This window comes from Phocoena phocoena, chromosome 5, assembly GCF_963924675.1.
Source record: "Phocoena phocoena chromosome 5, mPhoPho1.1, whole genome shotgun sequence".
NCBI classification, from domain to species: Eukaryota; Metazoa; Chordata; class Mammalia; order Artiodactyla; family Phocoenidae; genus Phocoena; species Phocoena phocoena.
Window position 1 is genome coordinate 62583410 of NC_089223.1, and position 19736 is coordinate 62603145.

Consider the following 19736-nt stretch of genomic DNA (forward strand, 5'->3'; position numbering starts at 1 on the left):
GCGATTTTTCCTACTCCAGAGTAGGAGTGTTTCGGAGCAAGGATAAAACTCTGAATGACCCTCATTTTGTGCTGAGGACCTAGAACCTCCACTGGTTCCAGGCTCCATGCTAGAGCTTTGTTTTAAAATCAAGACCCCACAGGACCCACAGAGCTAAGAGGATTTTTTTTTTTTTTTTTTTTTTTTAGTACTTATTCAAAACTGAAGCCCTGCAGCCATCAGGAAGCTCAAGTTCTTTGCTCAGCTTCTGCCTGTGTCTGGGCTAAGTGAAAATCCCTGGGTGGTGGTGGATGCTTCTAGCACCAAAAGGTTTCTGTACAAAGTCCAGGCATTCCTCCTGGCCTGATAGGAGGGTTACACCACACACACAGAAGGATGTGACTAATACTGAATGTGACTTCAGACTCTGCAAGTCCAGACAACTTCTGATAAACATTTAAACAGAGGTCAAGAATGCTTTCCTTTCTGAGGGGAAACTATGCAGTCTATGGTGTGAGTGGGAGGGAGTAGGGGGGAATAAATCTAAACATCAACTTCCTCCTTCCATAATTCTTAAGCATTTTAGCAGCAACCGTTTTTAATACTCCGACAGGCTTTCATACTTAGGACCCATAGCTGGGTGCTTGCCAGAAGAGGAGAGAGATGGAAAAGGTGAAGATCCAGCAATTCCAAAGTGATTACCAAGCAAGTTTGGAGCTAAGCAGGGCAATTAGGGCCGGTTTCCCTGTTTCCCACCCTCAGGCCAAGAGGGCACCGAAACATATGCCCTCAAGGCACAATTTAAGTACCCGGTTGGGATGCTCCCTTCCTATGCTGACAAAAGGGGGAAGCTCTGTAGAGGAAATGGGCGTTGACTTCTGGGGGAGGAAAGGTGAGTTGGTCCAGATGGCACTTCTCAGCATCCTCAGCCCACCCGAGGAATTCTGGGGCGTTGGCCCAGGACAGGGAGCAGAGATTGAAGAGCAGAGAGCCAGCATAGATGTCCCCTTCACAGGGGAAAAGAAAGCAGCATAGTTTCTGTGACCCAAAGGGCTTTCACTGGTAGCGCAGATACAGTGTCTTGAGCACTTCCCTGCCCATGGGCTGTTTGGTTTGTCTCTTTACATTTCCTGGATGCGTGTGTGTTGAGGGAAGGAGATGTAGGTAAAGACTGGCATTCTGTCTCCCCAGTACTAAATAAAAAGCAAGAAGAATAAATGTCACTCAGCAAGCTCCCTCTCAATGGGAGGAGGGGGACTCAGTATTGGAAGAAGAGACGTTGATGTCAACTTCAGTGAAACCCTTCATGTATCTGAAATCAAAGTTCTTTTGAATATGTCAGTTTCAGTTATTTCAGCCATTACCTCTGTGGCCGGGAGCACTGAGGACCAATGTAGGTAGAATGCAATTGTGTCAATTACTCACTGTTGAGTTTTGTTGTTTGTTTTTGCGGTACTCGGGCCTCTCACTGTTGTGTCCTCTCCCGTTGCGGAGCACAGGCTCCGGACGCGCAGGCTCAGCAGCCATGGCTCACGGGCCCAGCCGCTCCGCGGCATGTGGGATCTTCCCGGACCGGGGCACGAACCCGCGCCGCCTGCATCGGCAGGCGGACCCTCAACCACTGCGCCACCAGGGAAGCCGACTTACTGTTGAGTTTTAAGCAGGTGGAGATCTCATTTTGAAGTCATGACTGTGGAGTCATGGAGTATTCCCATACTCCATTTTAGACATGAGAGAGAACTTTACTTTAAAAAGCTAGTCTTCAGAAAGCACATCCACTTGTTTGTTGATTTGTTTCTTCATGTAGTCATTCATTAATTCATACATTCAAGTGCCCTCCAAGCCCTATGGTGGGCTCTGGGGGGATGGAATGGGCCATGTCAATGGGCCATTACTCAGAAAACTGGGAATCATGGTCAGGATGAAAGTTCTGAAGTTAAACGTACCATAGAATCCTGGCCCTGCTACGGATACGCTCTGTGCAAGGTATTTAACCTCTCAGAGCCTCTGATTTCTCACCTGAAAATGGGGCTAATAAGCATAAACACCTCATTGGATTCCTGTGAGAGTTACCTGAAATAACGTGAGAGAACCTGCGCCGTTCCTGGAATATAATAAGCTCAGTACGTGGTGGTAGAGGCAGTATTAGAGGTTATGGTAAGGATAGTAGTAATTTCTATTATTAGCGATTACTATTATTAATGAGACCAACAGCACAAGAGTGAGAGAGCAAAGCAAAAGTGATAGGTTTCAGCAGGTGAGAGATTGCTGGACAGGAGATGACTTGTGGGCTTTCTTTCCCTTGAGCTCTATTAGTTTTTTCAATGACATCTTAGTGGAGAAATTTGGAAATTCCTTTCCCTTTGCCTTCCATTTTCTATTACCTTCCTGAAAACCGAAGCTTTGGTACAGAATTCAGCTGGAGGCTACATCCCAGCATCTGCATTGACCTTAGAGCGCTTAAGGTAATTATTCTGTCAATTATTTGACTTTTTAAAGTGTGCTTACCTTGAAGAACCTCTGCAAAGGAGGACCATGTTAATGTGTAACATGGAGATAAGCAGGGCACCGCTCCTTTTTATTTCTTTTTTCTTTTTCCTGGCTGTTCAACTGGAAAACTGAAATGGTTCTATTTGCATCTCATAGGGCAGTGTTGAAAGGTGGGGATGAAAGAGCTTTTACTGATGAAGTACAGCAGAATGTGAATTTTTGCAACACGAATTGCAAGGAATCACCTGCAATTTGTTTTGGTTTTAAGAGAAAAAAGGAAATTACAAGGCAATGTAATAATACCTTGCTTGAAAAAGTGACAAGACAGCAGAGAGGATACTCTTGAGTTGAACCGAGTAGCTGTGTGCATCTCTTATAGATGGAATGAGTGGTCCCTACTTGCATGGACAGCAAGGTCATTTTTCTTACCCCAAAGAGAGGGCATTAACCATCGGTGCTAGAGGAAACGTGGAACAGGAAGGAACGAGCAACTGCAGCAGGAGGCCTGAGTAGAGCCCAGGAGGGTTGGGGACCCTGTGGGCGGGAGCCAGCTCCACCCATGTGGCAGCTCCCCGGGGCAGCAGGCGAGGGTGGGAACTTTCTGTTGTTAGAGAAACCACCTCCGCATCATCCAAGTGCATTTCTGAAATGCCTGACTGTGCTCAGGGCTCTGTAAGCTCAGGATTAGCCAGCCCTCCAGGGACCTGGTCTGCATCACTAGCAAAGATCAGAGGAACTTGGTAGAGCCATTTTTTGAAGGAAAAAAAACAACCCTAAACCCACAAGTGAATGGAAATGCATATTTATATCACTGGCCCATCAAGGGTCAGGGTGTTTTGTGGGGAGGGAGAGAAATTGGTGATTAGGAATGAAGCTCTGGAATGTAAAGCTAGAAGATCTGTGGCAGAGACGGAAGAGAGGAGACTGAAGGCAAACACTGGATCTTGTACCACTGTTTCATCAGCTGCGGCAAGTAATTGACTGCACATGGGTTAGCTGGATATGTCGAGGCAGAATTTTAGGTTACCTGGAAGGTCGTATGGGACAGTGGTTAGGAGCCTGGGCTCTAGAACCAAACTGCCTGGTTTTGAACCCCACCTCTACCATTTATAAGCCTCACGACTCTGGGCAAATCACTCAGCTTTCCTGTGCCTCCGGTGTCTCCTCTTGGGACATGGGAGGCAGCCCCAACCTCACAGAGTGGTTGACAGGGTTAGATTAGTTGCACACCTGAATGCCCATGGTGAGCAGTCAATGAATAGGCGTAGCTGTTGGTGTGAATGGCCATTGGTGGGGAGGGTGGGGGGCAGGACTGAGTTGAGGGGAAACGATTAGCATGAAATAGCATAACAGAGTATATGGTGGTTAGAAACTAGGAAAGTCATTGGGTCCAGCTTCCTCCTTAACCAGGAAAACAAATCCCATTCCACTTTAAAATAATTAATTTGAAATCATGAATAACAGTGACCGTTTATGAAGTACTCACTGTGTGCCAGACAGCACGGGAAGCCCTGTGCACACATCCTAACGATCCCATGGGGCCCTGGTACTTATTATTACCCCATTTTTATCAATGAGAAAACTGAGTCTCAAAACGTTAGGTAACTTACCCAACATCACCTAGATCTGTCTGAATCCAGAGATTATGTTCACAACACAGCAGTTCTGTTCCCTTTGCTTTCCATTTTCTATCACATTCCTGAAGACTAAAGCTTCAGGACAGATTTCAACTGAAGGCTGCATCCCAGCACGTGCATTGGACCTGGAGTGCCAGGGTCATTGTTCTGTCAATTATTTGACTTTTTTTTTATACATTTATTTATTACTTTATATTTATTTTTGGTTGTATTGGTCTTCGTTGCTGCACGCTGGCTTTCTCTAGCTGCGGCGAGCGGAGGCTAGTCTTGGATGCAGTGTGCGGGCTTCTCATTGCAGTGGCTTCTCTTGTTGCGGAGTGCGGGCTCTGGGCACGCGGGCTTCAGTAGTTGTGGCACATAGGCTCAGTAGTTGTGTCTTGCGGGCTCTAGAGCACAGGCTCAGTAGTTGTGGCGCACGGGCTTAGTTGCTCCGCAGCATGTGGGATCTTCCTGGACCAGGGCTTGAACCCGTATCCCCTGCATTGGCAGGCGGATTCTTAACCACTGCGCCACCAGGGTTGTCCCTATTTGACTTTTTAAAGTGTGCTTTCCTTGGAGAACCTCTGCAAAGAGAGGACTGATTTATTGTGTTCTATGGTCCCATTGAAGCAAATATTTCATACCCGTGAATACATGCCTTATTTTGTTTTGTTCTGTATAAATCCAGGCACCATATTTTGAAAAATATTTTAATTAATCTTGAGTAAATCATTTCCCAGTTCTTGGTTAGCTATTTAAAAGAAATGATAATTTTAAGTACTAAAAAATTTTCCTTTGGAATCAATCCATCGTTTGATTGGATCTGATTGAAATTGTGAATAAAATGAAGAATTCATCCCTGACAACGCTCAGCCGTTGCTCATCCATGCATAGATGCATTTGAAATTGTTAGAGATCCTTAACTGCTGACAAACACTTTGTTACCCCGACTTTAAATATGCGATGTGTCTTTGATCTTAGTGCTTCCTTTGGGAGTAAGTAAAATCAAGACTTCTCATTCCCTGACATGGCATCCTTTCAGATGTTAGAAGATATTTAACAGGTAGTCCCCCACCCCAGGCATCTCTCCTTTAAGCTAAACACCCACATCACCTTCTGTGTTGGTTTTCAGACCCCACACCAGTCTTTGATGGGTGGTTTCCACCCTTAAGAATTTGAACAAGATCCAGGACTGCAGGACTGACCGGATCAATACAGAACACACTGCGGCCACAGGGTCACACAAATGCAGACCCAGACAGATGGCCTCCAGCCTCCTAGCCTCACTCCACAGTTAAATAATAAAGGCAGGGTGATAAGCAGAAGGATTTCCCCAAACTGTTTCAGAGTGGTCCGTGGTAGAGGCTTCGCGTCATTGCTCTTGTTTGTATTTCACGTGAGAGTTCCTCATGTTGGTTCTAACAAAATGATCCTTGATATTCAAGATTTGTGTGGACTGTTCCTCAATTCTCAGGCACAAGTTCTAAAAATGAAGAGCTGTTCCTTCTTTGCATAAGAGGGGGTATTTGTAGCTATGTTTATCACAGATCCACGTTACAAATAGACAGGGGTGCATGGAAAGGGAGACGTTTAAAGTCACATATTGAGACCATCAGGTGGCTCCCTTTGATCTAACTCCTACATTGCTCTGCTTTGTGTCCACCCTTTTTTCTCAGATGTGAAATTGTTGGGCTTTATTTTTCCACTTGTCACATTTTCTTCAGCTTTTTAGCTGCTGTGTTGAACTCTTCTTTTCCTTAAAGGCATTTGGTTATTTTTTTAAATGTTTTTGCTTTACTGAAGGTTAATGTGCTTTTCATGGTTTTATAGTTACCTTGCAGAAATCTCATTAGAAAAGCACTTTAATATATTACTTGGCAACCAGACATCTGACAGTGTTCTAGTTCATTAGTTAGGAAACCTCCCCAGGCTTGGAGGAACGGACATTCCTCTGTGAATTGGGAAGCTTTGATCACTCCAGCAGGGGCCAGGGTTTATTTTAATGCATTTGAGGGGGAAGGGGAAGAGGTACTCTAAATCTGGCAAAATAAAAATAACACTGATTAAGAAAACAATGAAACATTCTCGAAAAAGAATTGCACTTCATTTAATATTATTCTGTGGTATCTCCTGAGTCCTTTGAAGACAGGACTTATTTTAGAAAATGGGTCTCTTTCTGTGGCAAGAGCCTAGTTAAACAGACTCACTCCAGATCACAGATCACATTGAAATGATCCTAATGAGGGTAGACTTTTCAAAGCTATATTCATTTTACCATGAATAAATGGATTCAAGTCTTATTCGTGGGTTTTTAATTTTCAACTTTGAATTTGCAAACTGTCAAATTCCTTCAAAGCTATGGTGTGCAGAGAAGGACCTGACTAATAGGATTGCTTTATTTTTAAAGAAAGATGCCCTTTAGCACAGCACTGGGCTTTGAAATGTGATCAGTCAAGGGTCCAACAGGCAAGGATTTCCTACATGACACTGTTTCTTGTTGAGTTTCAACCGGATTTAATGTCTCTCATACAAGAAAGCTACCGGGAGGGCTTCTAGTGTATTCAAAGTAGATAATGCTATATTGTTTCAACACAGAGTATACCGAATGAAGTACAAGTTCCTGAAGCAGGGCAATACTTGGGTGCTGGTGACTTTTTTTTTTTTTTTTTAAGGAGCTGTATCTTTTTTCTTTTAATTGAAAGACTTGAAGCAAGCTGTCCGAAAAGGTGTTTTTTTGTTTTTGTTTCTGTTTTTTGCGTGATACGCGGGCCTCTCACTGTTGTGGGGCCTCTCCCATTGTGGATGGAGCACAGGCTCTGGACGTGCAGGCTCAGTGGCCATGGCTCACGGGCCCAGCCACTCTGCGGCATGTGGGATCTTCCCGGACCGGGGCACGAACCCTTGTCCCCTGCATCGGCAGGCGGACTCTCAACCACTGTGCCACCAGGGAAGCCCTGAAAAGGTGTTTTTAAAACAAAAAACAAAAAAGAGGGCTCAGTTATTAGAAAGGTATAAATAGGGCAGCAAGCAAATGGTTGTATGAAAGGAGGGCCTCCTCCTTTATCGAGAGATAAAGGGAAAGGAATGGAGCATTTTGGCAAGAGTGACATTAAGCCGCTGAAGTAAGGTTGGAGAGGAAACTGGAGCATCCTGCGTAGTGACAGACATGAATGAAAAAAGCATGCAGTGCTTTTCGGCTTGCCTGATTGACAAGCAGAACCCAGTTGCCAATGATGGCTCACTTTCACCTTTTAATACCTTCCGAGGCAGGTAGGAGAGAGGGGAGGGATGGGCAGAAACAATAAATGGTTTAGTTCTGTGTTAGAGGTGCATTTTCCAAAGAAAATGCAGTTTGGAGATCTGTGTGCTCAGACCAGGACCTGCTGTGTGAGTCGCTGGCCTCAGGCAGGTTACTAAGTACACCCCCCCCCCCCCACACACACACACACTGTGTTTCCTCATCTCTGTGCATTAGGGGTCACAGAGGCTCTCAACCAACTCCACAGCTCTGTGCTGCGGGTCAGGTAGGATAACACACTTTAGAAAGTTCTCCACAAATGGGCAGTGATGGTGGGGGCAAGCTGGAGGTGGTGATGATGACTCTGATGTCTTATCCTGACTGACTCCAAGCCTGGCCAGTTCCTTCGCAGCCGTGCAAGCTCACGGGGCTACTCAGAAGGCCCATCTTACTGCCCCTTCTGACCCAGAGCCCCTAGTTCTCAGGCAGTTCTGGCTTTCTTTATAACCACCTCCCTTCCCGCAGCAAGGGTTCACAATCCGCAGAGAAAAGCTGTTCAAGACAAGACCTCTTAAGCAGGCTCAAAGTTTTGAAAGCCACCGTGGACCTGCCTTCCTGAGCCCCCAGATATTCCCCCACGCCAAGTACAGTCGGCCCTCCGAATCCATGGGTTTTTCATCCTCAGTATACCCACAGCCGACTGTATTCATCACGCTGCGCCATTCTATATAAGGAACTTGAGCATCTGTGGATTTTGGTATCCGTGAGCACTCCTGGATCCAAACCCCTGCAGATATTGAGGGAAGACAGTATGCACAACACCAGTGTGGCTGCCTTAGACCTGTCATGATATTGACCCAGCCCAGCCCCCTCTGCTGGGCTGGGAGCCAGGACTGTGGGCGGGGGTGATGGCCCAGCATGTGCTGTTAGAGGATCCTGCCCACTGAGTGACCACCCAGGAAAAACCAAGGGAAGCTGTCTTACCTCGTGTGTGTTGGAACCCGCCAGCGTTGGAATCTGGAGTTGCTTAGTCTAAGCCTGAATGATCAAGAACCGGGGACGGTGCCAGACTGAAAGCGAACATTTGTGTGTCAGCACAGATAGAGGAAGGAAATAGGCCTGCTGAATGTAACAGCCCCAGTAGGCCTCCTACTGACTGGTCCTCCTCTCCTTACCCACGCAGAACTCGCCTGATTTGATGAGACATATATGTACTCAGTAGCAGCATTGGAACATAGTGTTTGACTAGAAGAGGCTTTCCAAAGGCTAGAGCAAGAAAGAGGAACATTCTTTGTAAGTTCCAAGCTAGTGTTTCGTACCCCGGAGATATAAGAAATGGTGCCTTCAGTAGGACCTAGAGTTGTGCATTGATCAGCATCAGTTTTGGCCAAAATATACTCCTGCTGCAGCTTGTACTGATCCACACACTTCCTCCAGCTAGGTTTCACCACTGCCACATGCACAAGGACCGAGGAGCTTCCTTAACTAGGTGAGCCTGGTGTGCTTAGAGCAGAAGAAATAGCACGTAGTGAAAAACGAACACGTGCAGGGAGAGCCCATCTGCAGAAAAATTGGCCTTTTTAATTAGCAGTTTTGTTTCAATACATTCTTTAATACATTGTGTTGTACTGTTCAGCATTGATCTTCAAGATGGATCACATTTGTTTTTCAGGAGGAATCAACCTTAACCAAATAGAAAAATGCACTGAGGCCCCCCTGTGTTCGTTGCTCATTACTCCTCCCCCAAATCTGTGAGCCGGCTCAAGGGGTCTGAGGCATTCAGAAGAGAAGCATTCTTTTTTTTTTTTTTTCTCTTTTGCGGTATGCGGGCCTCTCACTGTTGTGGCCTCTCCCGTTGCGGAGCACAGGCTCCGGACGCGCAGGCCCAGCGGCCACGGCTCACGGACGCAGCCGCTCCGCGGCACGTGGGATCCTCCCGGACCAGGGCACGAACCCGCGTCCCCTGCATCGGCAGGCGGACTCCCAACCACTGCGCCACCAGGGAAGCCCGAAGCATTCTTATTTAAACTTTTGGTGGGTTCATTTTGCATGTTTTTGAGGCCGATTATGGTCTCATAGAGGTTCAGGCCCACAGTCAGAGATTGAGAAACTTCCATCATTATAAATGTGGCCTGTGGCGCCCACCTCGTTTTAACTAGAGCTTAACGCAAAGGAGTGATTGGGGCCTGACTTCTGCCTCCTACAAACTAATCTTTTTCAATGGTGTGCACTTCTTTCTGTCCCCCAAAGGGATTTGTTAAATGTGATTTTCAGCGGGAAATGCGCTTTTTTTATTTGTTAGCCATAATGGAAATGCATAGATAAACAGAATCTGTGTGAATATAGTCAGATTTGGGAGTGGGAGACAGGATAGGGGAAACAAAGATAGAAAAAGCTCTGTCAAACATGAAATGAGGGGCAGGACGGGAATAAAGACACAGACATAGAGAATAGACTTGAAGACACGGGGAGGGGGAAGGGTGAGCTGGGACGAAGTGAGAGAGTGGCATGGACATATATACACTACCAAATGTAAAATAGATAGCTAGTGGGAAGCAGCCACATAGCACAGGGAGATCAGCTCAGTGCTTTGTGACCACCTAGAGGGGTGGGTTAGGGAGGGTGGGAGGCAGACGCAAGAGGGAAGAGATGTGGGGGCATAAGTATATGTATAGCTGATTCAGTCTGTTATAAAGCAGAAACTAACACAACATTGTAAAGCAATTAACCTCCAATAAAGATGTTAAAAAACAAACATGAAATGAGTATCTACGTGATTTTCATTTTTATTTAAACCAGCCTCCTCTTTATAAAATTTACTTCTTAATAAGACAACATTGTACAGTGAGTATGATCGGCATTTTGAAGAGAAAACATCTTACTGTGGAAGGACTTCTAGAAGAAAGAAAGACTCACCTAAGATTCCTACAGGAAATCTAAAGTGAACTCCTGGTGGCTGACCTCCCATCTGTGTTTTGTGGTGAGGGACCATGAACAACCCAGAGAGAAAGAGAGAGAGATCCCAGTAACTGGAAGTTCCCCCGTGGCCCCGCCTCTGCTTCCTGCCCAGCTTCCGCTCATTTGCCATCTTTATTCTTCTCTTCTGCTCCGTCCAGCCCCACAGATGGTCCAAGAGACTCAGAGGGGCCTTCAGGCTTCTACACCAATTTGAGTTTCCCTCCTGGGCAAGTCAGTGTGTCTCATGGTAATATTCTGTCCTGAAACCATACGAGGAGAGGATATAACAGTCTCTGTCACTCCTGGAGGAAAGCCTGAGAGTGGTGGCCTAGAGGAAGCCCCCCGCCCTGGACCCTACTGTATGTCTGGGCAAGAGGCTCAGAACATTTCTCTAGTCTTGGCTAGAAAGGCTTCCTTAGAGCTTTGGCTTTTCTCTCATGTCCTTCAGATGGATTCTGCATACCAGAATGGCAAATTGAAAAGCCTCACAGAATTAGCTTTTAATGTTAAAAACAAAAGAATAAAAGCAAGTTGAGGAATGATTGAAGCGAAAGCACATTCCAGCTGTCAGACAACTTGGAGAGCTTTAGTGGATGTTCTAAATTTAAACATAATTTGTCCCTTTCTCCTTATCCATATAACACCCGAAGTTTCCTTTCATTTCCCTCCCTGCCTTCCACTAACCCCATTCCTGGTTTACTACATGGTGATGATAATTATGTATATGCATCCTGAAAATTTAACCCTTCATGTGCCATTTCCTCTCTTACGATATTTTCTTTCCTTTTTTGTGGAAAATGATATAACAGAAACTTGCCATCTGCATGTTCTTCACTTTTTAAAAAAAATTAATTTATTATTTATTTACTTTTGGCTGCGTTGGGTCTTCGTTGCTGCACACGGGCTTTCTCTAGTTGTGAGGGCTACTCTTAGTTGTGGTGTGCGGGCTTCTTGTTTTGAAAGAACAGTGATAAACTTTAATCAAATTAAAGTCAGGAATATAAAAATTCTGCCTCAATTTTTCTTTAATTTCCTACATATCACTTGTTTTCCTACTGTCTTTGCTGAATTTTAACAGTCTGGGACAGCCTCTATGATTACAAATAAAAAAATACACATCCATAAGTCCTTAAACACCATTAAAAAAAAACCAAAGTGTCGATGCCAAATTTCTGATTTTAATGAAAATTCTGAACATTAAAGGAGCATTGCTGCATTTACAATGCTGATTTTTAAAAGCTATCTGAAAATAAAATATAGTAAAATTATTGCTTCCCAAAGTTATGTTGACGTAATCTATACAAGGCAGAATTGAAACAATAGCATACTGCATGAAAACAGTTACATGACCAATCTTTATCCCTTCTTTTGGCATTTTATACAGCTCTACAAAGCTATCACGTGATAGTCCTTATCTTGAAAGGGATGTCCTGCCATCTAGATACTTAAATTCTATCCATGTTAAGATATAGCCTGGGCTTCCCTGGTGGCGCAGTGGTTGAGAGTCCGCCTGCCAATCCAGGGGACACGGGTTCGTGCCCCCGTCCAGGAAGATCCCACATGCCGTGGAGCAGCTGGGTCCGTGAGCCATGGCCGCTGAGCCTGCGCGTCCGGAGCCTGTGCTCCGCAACGGGAGAGGCCACGACAGTGAGAGGCCCGCGTACCGCAAAAAAAAAAAAAAAAAAAAAAAAGATATAGCCTGAGGATATTAGTGTGTTTACCCATAGGAATGACTTTAATTTTGCATGTTAAGGAGTACAGTACACGCTTGACGAATCTGTGTGAAGTTCTATAGGCATATTACTTTGCCAGATAATACCAAAAAATTCACAGTGTAAAACCAAGAGTAGTTATTCTCATTATTTAAAAAGAAAAAAGCAACACTTATTTCACAATCCCTGGACCTGTAAAATAGCCATTCTTTTAATTTACAGAATTGAGGGAAGTATTTTAAATGTCAAAACACACATGCTGAATGTGATTTAGTGTATCAGCACCAAAAATGTGAAAAGTCTACAAAAATTGTTTAGATGTGTAAGGTGCATACATGAATTATATTCAGTTTGAGGGAAGAAACGGTACCCCCAGACGCCCTGATATTTAAGAAATAGCTGCATAACTTTCGCCTTGGTTTGTAACAAAATAAAAAATACCGCTTTTAATTTTTCTTATATAAGTCATCTAAAATTAAATCCAGAATTGAAGTGCTGCCTTTTACTGTGAATAGCAGTTTGATCGTTAACGTTTTTTATGTTCCAGCTTGACACTTCACACACAACAGATATTTAATGCCCTAAAAATATTTTAAAAACTTGAGTCATTTTGTGAACATCTGAAGTTAGATCTCTTATATTTTTATGTAGAGTTGGGTATAAAGTCATTGTGTGTCCAATTATTTTTAAATGTTATCAGTCCCAATCAGTAATTAGGACTTCTTTAAATATGTCGTCATCGTTTCAGGCAAAAATTACTATTATGAAGTTAGATGAAAGTAAATACAGAATTTCTTGGTTTACAATCCAAAATTATTATTGTGACACTAAAGCGTGCCTCTTTCCAAACCATTTGGTCAATGCTGATGACACTTAAATAAGGAAAACTTAGGCCAGTATTTCTCTAACTATACTGACATGCTGTCCTGAATGACCTACCAAGGCTGGGGAAGGGACCTGGCCTGGTTCCTCAGCTCTGTGAAGTTGCCCCCTCCTGTCTTACTCTAAGTAGCTTATACAAAATCAACTTATCCACACTGTTAACACAGAATCCAGCAAGCTACAGCCCTGATGCCACCTACATTTATATATTTACTTTTTACTGTGTACATTAAACAAAGAATTCTGTTGTGCTTTTCACATATTGGATGTAAGTCTTCATATTTTATTTCTAGGTTTCTTGGGAAGGGAAGAGAAAGACTAAGAAAAAAGAAATAGAACAGGGGAGTCAGACTGTAAAGTAACATTACACACACAACTGGCCCAATATCTTTTTAATTTAAAAGATACTATCATCAAAAGGTTATATATATTTATATATATATTTATAAAAGAAAAGTCTCCTCCCTAAAATCCATATTATCCCATGATAGATTTTCACAGTGACTAGTATATATATCGATATAGTTTTTTTTGTTTGTTTTTTGTTTTTTTTTGGCGGTACGCGGGCCTCTCATTGTTGTGGCCTCTCCCGTTGCGGAGCACAGGCTCCGGACGCGCAGGCTCAGCGGCCATGGCTCACGGGCCCAGCCACTCCGCGGCGTGTGGGATCTTCCCGGACCGGGGCACGAACCCGTGTCCCCTACATCGGCAGGCGGACTCTCAACCACTGCGCCACCAGGGAAGACCTATATCGACATAGTTTTCAAATCTGTTCAGTTATCCATTGGGTAATGGTTTTAGAATTAAAAGATGCCATTATCATCTCAGTCTGAACATTGTACCATTAGGGAGATGTGCTTAGAAATGGTTCAGTGATTTGCTCATTATGACTACAAAGATGTCTATTTACCTTAGCAATAAATAATCCTGATACCAAAAGAGATAATGGTCATGCACACACCGAGATGGCTGCATGCTCTTAAAATATTTACATGTAGTTTTTCCGTTAGGGCTTTCCCATTAGCAAGTGAAAGTGAGCTCTCTTCAATTTTCTCCACATCAGTCTTGCTTCTGGGGAATGCATCCTTCCATTTCTACGACTTCGGGCCATCCTTCATATTTGTTTGTGTCCTTATTGCTCTTTATGTGCTGTTCAAAAGGGCTTTTTGTCTTAATGCCTTTTCTACCACAGAAGACCCAGTTGTCTCTAAAACCAAGATGAGTAGTAGATGTACTCCCCAGTTCAGCAATGAGCTGCCGGGCCTCATCATTGAGTTTGGTTGCTCCATCATCATATGTTCCCATTAAGACTATTGTTCCATCTTGTATGGCCTTCAGAAACTCAATAAATGAGGCCACATTTCCTCCCCACATGTCAAAATATCTGGTGTCTATTAGATCTCCTGTTTTTCCATTTACCTAGGCAACATTGATTCCTCTTCCAACATTGTTCTTAACACCACTCATTAAAACATTGTCCTCCAGGCAGATTTTGGGTCCTACCACCCTGGCTGCTCCACTTGCCATTTTAAAAGCAAAATGCTTCTCAGGGCAAGCTTTTGAGATCCCACATTTATACCTGGGAGGTTTTGTGGAACGTGCAACTGCGTCCATTGCTGACCTTGCAAATAGATTTCCTAAACTCGCATCCATTTTTATTTCAAATGCTTGAGAAATAACATAGAATGTCAGTAAAAATACTGCCACGCCTACCACCAACTTTGCAGCACCTGCTACCCTCATGTTTGGTTTTTCAGTCTGTGGCACTTTTCATTAAATAAGCTCTGGCCTCCTGCCTGCCTCTCTGCCTCGCGGGCCCGCTCGCTCCTCCGGCTCCTCCCCGGAGCGCGGGCTTCTCATTGCGGTGGCTTCTCTTGTTGTGGAGCACGGGCTCTAGGTGCGCGGGCTTCAGTAGTTGTGGCGTGTGGGCTCAGTAATTGTGGCACGCAGGCTCAGTAGTTGTGGCACACGGGCTTAGTTGCTGCGTGGCCTGTGAGATCTTCCCAGACCAGGGCTTGAACCCATGTCTCCTGCATTGGCAGGCGGATTCTCAACCACTGCGCCACCAGGGAAGCCCTGTTCTTCACTGTTGACCCCAATCATGTATTAACGGATAGAAAGTATTTCAGTCTCCTTATTTTTCTCTGCCATTGCTGATGCATTACTAGGCTCCTCTTATCTGGGCATTAGCTCATTTCTTATCTGAGTCTTCACTGGCTTCTGTTTTGCCTTGATCTCTTGGGCATGATGTCTATAGGTCTTGTCTCTATGGAGAATTAGATAGTAAACTGGCGACAGCAGTCCTTTGATTGGAGCTTAGCTTTTTCAAGTGCTCAGATTTTTTTTTATTACTTATTTGTACTTTTTTATGGCTAACATTTTTCTGATCCTTTGCCTGAAAGTTTTTTTTTTTAATTATTTATTTTTGGCAGCATTGGGTCTTCATTGCTGCGCACAGGTTTTCTCTAGTTGTGGCGAGCTGGGGCTACTCTTCGTTGAGGTGCACAGGCTTCTCATTGTGGTGACTTCTCTTGCTGTAGAGTACGGGCTCTAGGCACATGTCAGATGTTTTTTCAAGCATACTTCTTCTGAAACCTCAATATATCTCCAGAACAATGATTCCCAAACTTCTGGGAATTGTAACAACCTATCCTTACGTTTGGTTTGTATGAGATCCTACCTCCCTTTTCACCCTATCAATCCTCCAGGAAGAAGAGAGCAACATTTTTGGTTTTTTAATGTAAAAACAAGTAAAAAATTTTTTAGTTTTGAGGGGGCTTGGGGATGACATGACACTCGGTAGTGTATTGGAAAAGGCGTTGCGAAAAAGGAATCACTGCTGTGAATCTTGGAATAAGGTCATTTTAATCTCACTCACTATTTCCTTTTTTTTAAATTGAGGTAGAAAATGCATAACGTGAAATCTACCCTGTTATCAAATTAAGTGTACATACAGTATTATTAAATATAGGCACATTGGTATACAGCAAATTTCTAGAACTTTCTCATCTTGCAGAAACATTGAACAGCAACTCTGCATCTCCCCCACCTCTAGCCCCTGGCAGCCACCATTCTACTTTCTGCTTTTATGAGTTTGACAACTTTAGATCCTTCGTGTGAGTGAAATCATGCAACATTTGTTTTTCTATGACTGGCTTATTTCACTTAGGTTAGTGTCCTCAAGGTTCATCCATGTTGTAGTAATATGGCAGATTAATCTCACTGTTTCCTAAAGTGTGAATATAAGACCCTTAAGGGAAAAAGAAGTCTTTTATAGTTTCTATGGGCTGTTTAAGGTTACAAATGCTCACAGTTAAGGCTTATGTTTGGGGGATCCTGGGGGGATACAAGGTTCAATTATTTTTTATATAACGATGAAGTAACATAAAAGATTCTAGGAGAGCATGTACAAAGAACAGTCCTTGAAAATGCATATTATCATCATTGCAGTGATCTCCTTGAGACTTAGCCATAATGACCCCAAATCAATAAATGTCCATCCATGAGGACTGTACAAATGTGGGAGGTTTTGTCGTAACCCTTGAGGAAAGAACTGTATGACAAAAACAAAAAACCCTCCTTCTCCAAAAAGAGATTATGATTAGTTAAAGGACAACTCTAGTTGACGGCGGAGAAAGCTCAAAGATGTTGTATTAGTTATTTACTGCTACACAATAAATTAGTCCAAAATTTGCAGCTTAAATAAAACAACAATGAATATCTGTTATCTCATACAGTTTCCGTGGGTCAGAAATTTGGGACTGGCTTATCTAAATAGTCTTTGGCTTGGGGGTCTCTCATGAGGTTGCAGTCAAGATGTCAGTGGGGGCTAGTCATCTGAAAGTTTGAGGTTGGAGAATCTGTTTCCAAGTTGGCTCACTCACATGCTTATTGTCCTGAGGACTTAGTTCCTCATCACGTGGACGTCTCCATTGTACTGCTTGAGCATCCTAACAACATGGCAATTGACTTCTCCCAGACCAAGTGATCTGAGAAAAAGCAAGAAGGAAGCTGCAATGCCTTTAACGACCTAGTCTCAGAATTCACATGTTGTCACTTCCGCCACATTCTTTTCATTAGAATGGAGTCATTAAGTCTAGCCCACATTGAAGGGCAGCAGAATTCGGCTCCACCTAAAAAGGGAGGATTTGATAAGGGGTTGGGAGACCCATGGAGCAGAAGGCATGAACAGGATCTGGACCAGATACTCTAGTGATACCTGGAGACAAAGAGAAAGAGAATGTGGACACAAACTCCAATCTGTGGCTGGCGTGGGGGCTAGCAGTGGGGGAGGGAACTGGGGAAACAACTGGCCAGCCAAACCAGAGAAATGATACAGGTAAGAGTAGTGGCTTTGACCATGAGCAAGGGTTGATGCTCCAGGCCAGCCCAGGAGCTTGGCACTCCTGGAGGGGAAGTACTTTTCGCCGATATGACTTTCCTTAGCTGTTGCTGAACTTGAACAGTGCTATCAGGCCTTCTTCACTAGAGATGCTTCTTCAGCTCAGCAAGGAGCTGGCTCAGAACCCAGACGCTACGTGGGAGGAGGGCTAACATCTCGGTGCTGTTTGCCTCTGGAGCTGCCCCTTTGAACATGTCCACCTGTTGGCATGTTCAGAACTCCATGCCTTAAGAGTGAGCCCTTTTCTGTTTTCACTATGGAGTTTGATTCCAGGGATGGCCTCTATTTTCTCCAAAGTCTCTTTCTGAAACTGAACTTTTGTTTACCTCAATTGCCCTTCTAGCCTCCTTAGACTGAGTTGATTTGTCTTGATGGATGAATCAGATTCTTGAACTCATCCTTCGTGGCTCCAGTTCTCTTGGCAGAGAACACAGGAAGATAGTTTTTGCTTATGTGCGTGTTTGGGGAGCATTTTTTTTTTCCTTTGTTTTTCTGTCTCAGCCACAACCCGTGGGCGAGCCCAGCACCTGGGACCTTGACAAGCCTCTGTGTGTGCATAGGTTGAGGTCACCTAGGGAGTTCTTCCCAGTATCGTTTGTCATGTCCCCGGATTCCAGAGCAGACTTCAGTTTCCCAAATCCCAGGCTCATGGAAATTGGGGGAATTACTTTTCTGGAGCCAGCTTTATCTTACTTGTCCATGTTCCATTCATGCAAATTGGAAATACTCCCACAACTAAACTGTGTGCCGCCCTTCTGCCTGGGAAATGCAGCTGTTCATGCTTAATGCTTTTGCTCCGCGCCTTTCTAATCTCTCAGCTTTACACTGTTTAAATGGCAGCCGGCTGATTGAGAACAGATAATGTTTTTTCTGATTATTAATAAAGTACAAGGAAATGAATTCATACCATTCTAGTTCCGCTTCTGCCAGCATCCTGGAATGAGTGTAGGCAAATGAACCAGCGCCCCTCCCAAACCTCATCTATAAAATGAGAGTTTGGACAAGATGGATCTTAGGGTCCTTTTACATCTAAAGGTCACTGGATATGTGATAATTTAAGAACATGGAAGTATTAATAGGGTAGGATTTATTTACCACAAGAGGAGAATCTCAGTACTGTCTCCTGTCAACCATCCCACCGGAAAGGGCCTGTCTGTCAGCCGGTGCTTTTCCTCTGCACATGGAATTAGCAATTCTTCTTTCACGTTTGGAGACAGACTTTAAAGTGGACCTTTTTCCACTTAAAACCTCACATAAATGTTTTTAACATGTTTTAGGGAACTGGGGTTTATGCTTTGCTGATTGTTTCTTTTAAATCCATCTTTTCTAATATAACATTATTGCTTGTCAACATAGACTTGCCCTTTTGCACTTTTAAGTAGTTGCCCCAAACTTCACTCTGGTTTCTCCCACTAAAAGTCTGACCAGTGACCCCCAATTTTTAAATCTTATAAACTGACTAATAAGGCAGCACTTTGCTATAGAGTCAGCCTTTATCTTTTGTCTCCTGGGTTTTATCTAAATTTTTTTAGTGAAATTGCTACTTTTGTATAGATTTTTTTTTTTTTTTTTTTTTTGCAGTACGCGGGCCTCTCACTGCCGTGGCCTCTCCCGCTGCGGAGCACAGGCTCCGGACGCGCAGGCCCAGCGGCCATGGCTCATGGGCCCAGCCGCTCCGTGGCATGCGGGATCCTCCCGGACCGGGCGGGGCACGAACCCACGTTCCCTGCATCGGCAGGCGGACTCCCAACCACTGCGCCACCAGGGAAGCCCTTTCGTATAGATTTTTAACATATGCTCTATGTTAATGTAAGCATAAGAATACAGCATCAGCAACTCTGGCCACTTTATTGCCCTAGTTGAGTAGCTGGGTCAGGAACATAAACAGAGCATCCCTAAACATTGGCCTGTTTGTACCTATGAACAGCTGAGGACCAATTTTTAAAAAGCCACAGTAGGGGCTTCCCTGGTGGCGCGGTGGTTGAGAGTCCGCCTGCCGATGCAGGGGACACAGGTTCGTGCCCCGGTCCAGGGAGATCCCACATGCCGCGGAGCGGCTGGGCCCATGAGCCATGGCCGCTGAGCCTACGCGTCCGGAGCCTGTGCTCTGCAACGGGAGAGGCCACAACAGTGAGAGGCCCGCGTACCGCGAAAAAAAAAGCCACAGTAATCAAAATTTCTGCCCAAATGGTAAAACATGCCCTTGTACAAACTCTGGAATAAAAGTAGTTATAACTAGCTGGCCCCCCAAAATCTTTTTAATAACAACAAAGGAAGCCAGCCTCTTGGAATGGTTCCTAAAGTCTTGCTACTTAAACCTTTACATGAAAGCACAAAACCTGGTGTATATTTTGGTAACAGCATCAGTACACTCAGCTACTCAGGTTTGTTGATCATTTACTCAGTGCCAGGCACTGGGATACAGAATAGAACTGGAGAGAAGTTGGCCTGTCCTTACC

General features: G+C 44.2%; 2 protein-coding genes across 2 annotated transcripts in view; one reads left to right on the forward strand and one right to left on the reverse strand.

Annotated features, from left to right (window-relative positions):
- The window catches only part of IGFBP7 (insulin like growth factor binding protein 7), a 76182-nt gene that overhangs the window by 27813 nt on the left and 28633 nt on the right, over window positions 1–19736 (forward strand). The gene's annotated exons all lie outside the window — the stretch shown is intronic.
- LOC136123794 (protein FAM3C-like) lies at window positions 13935–14618 on the reverse strand. The gene is given in 1 exon segment (XM_065878147.1): window positions 13935–14618. A coding segment is annotated over 1 exon segment (684 nt).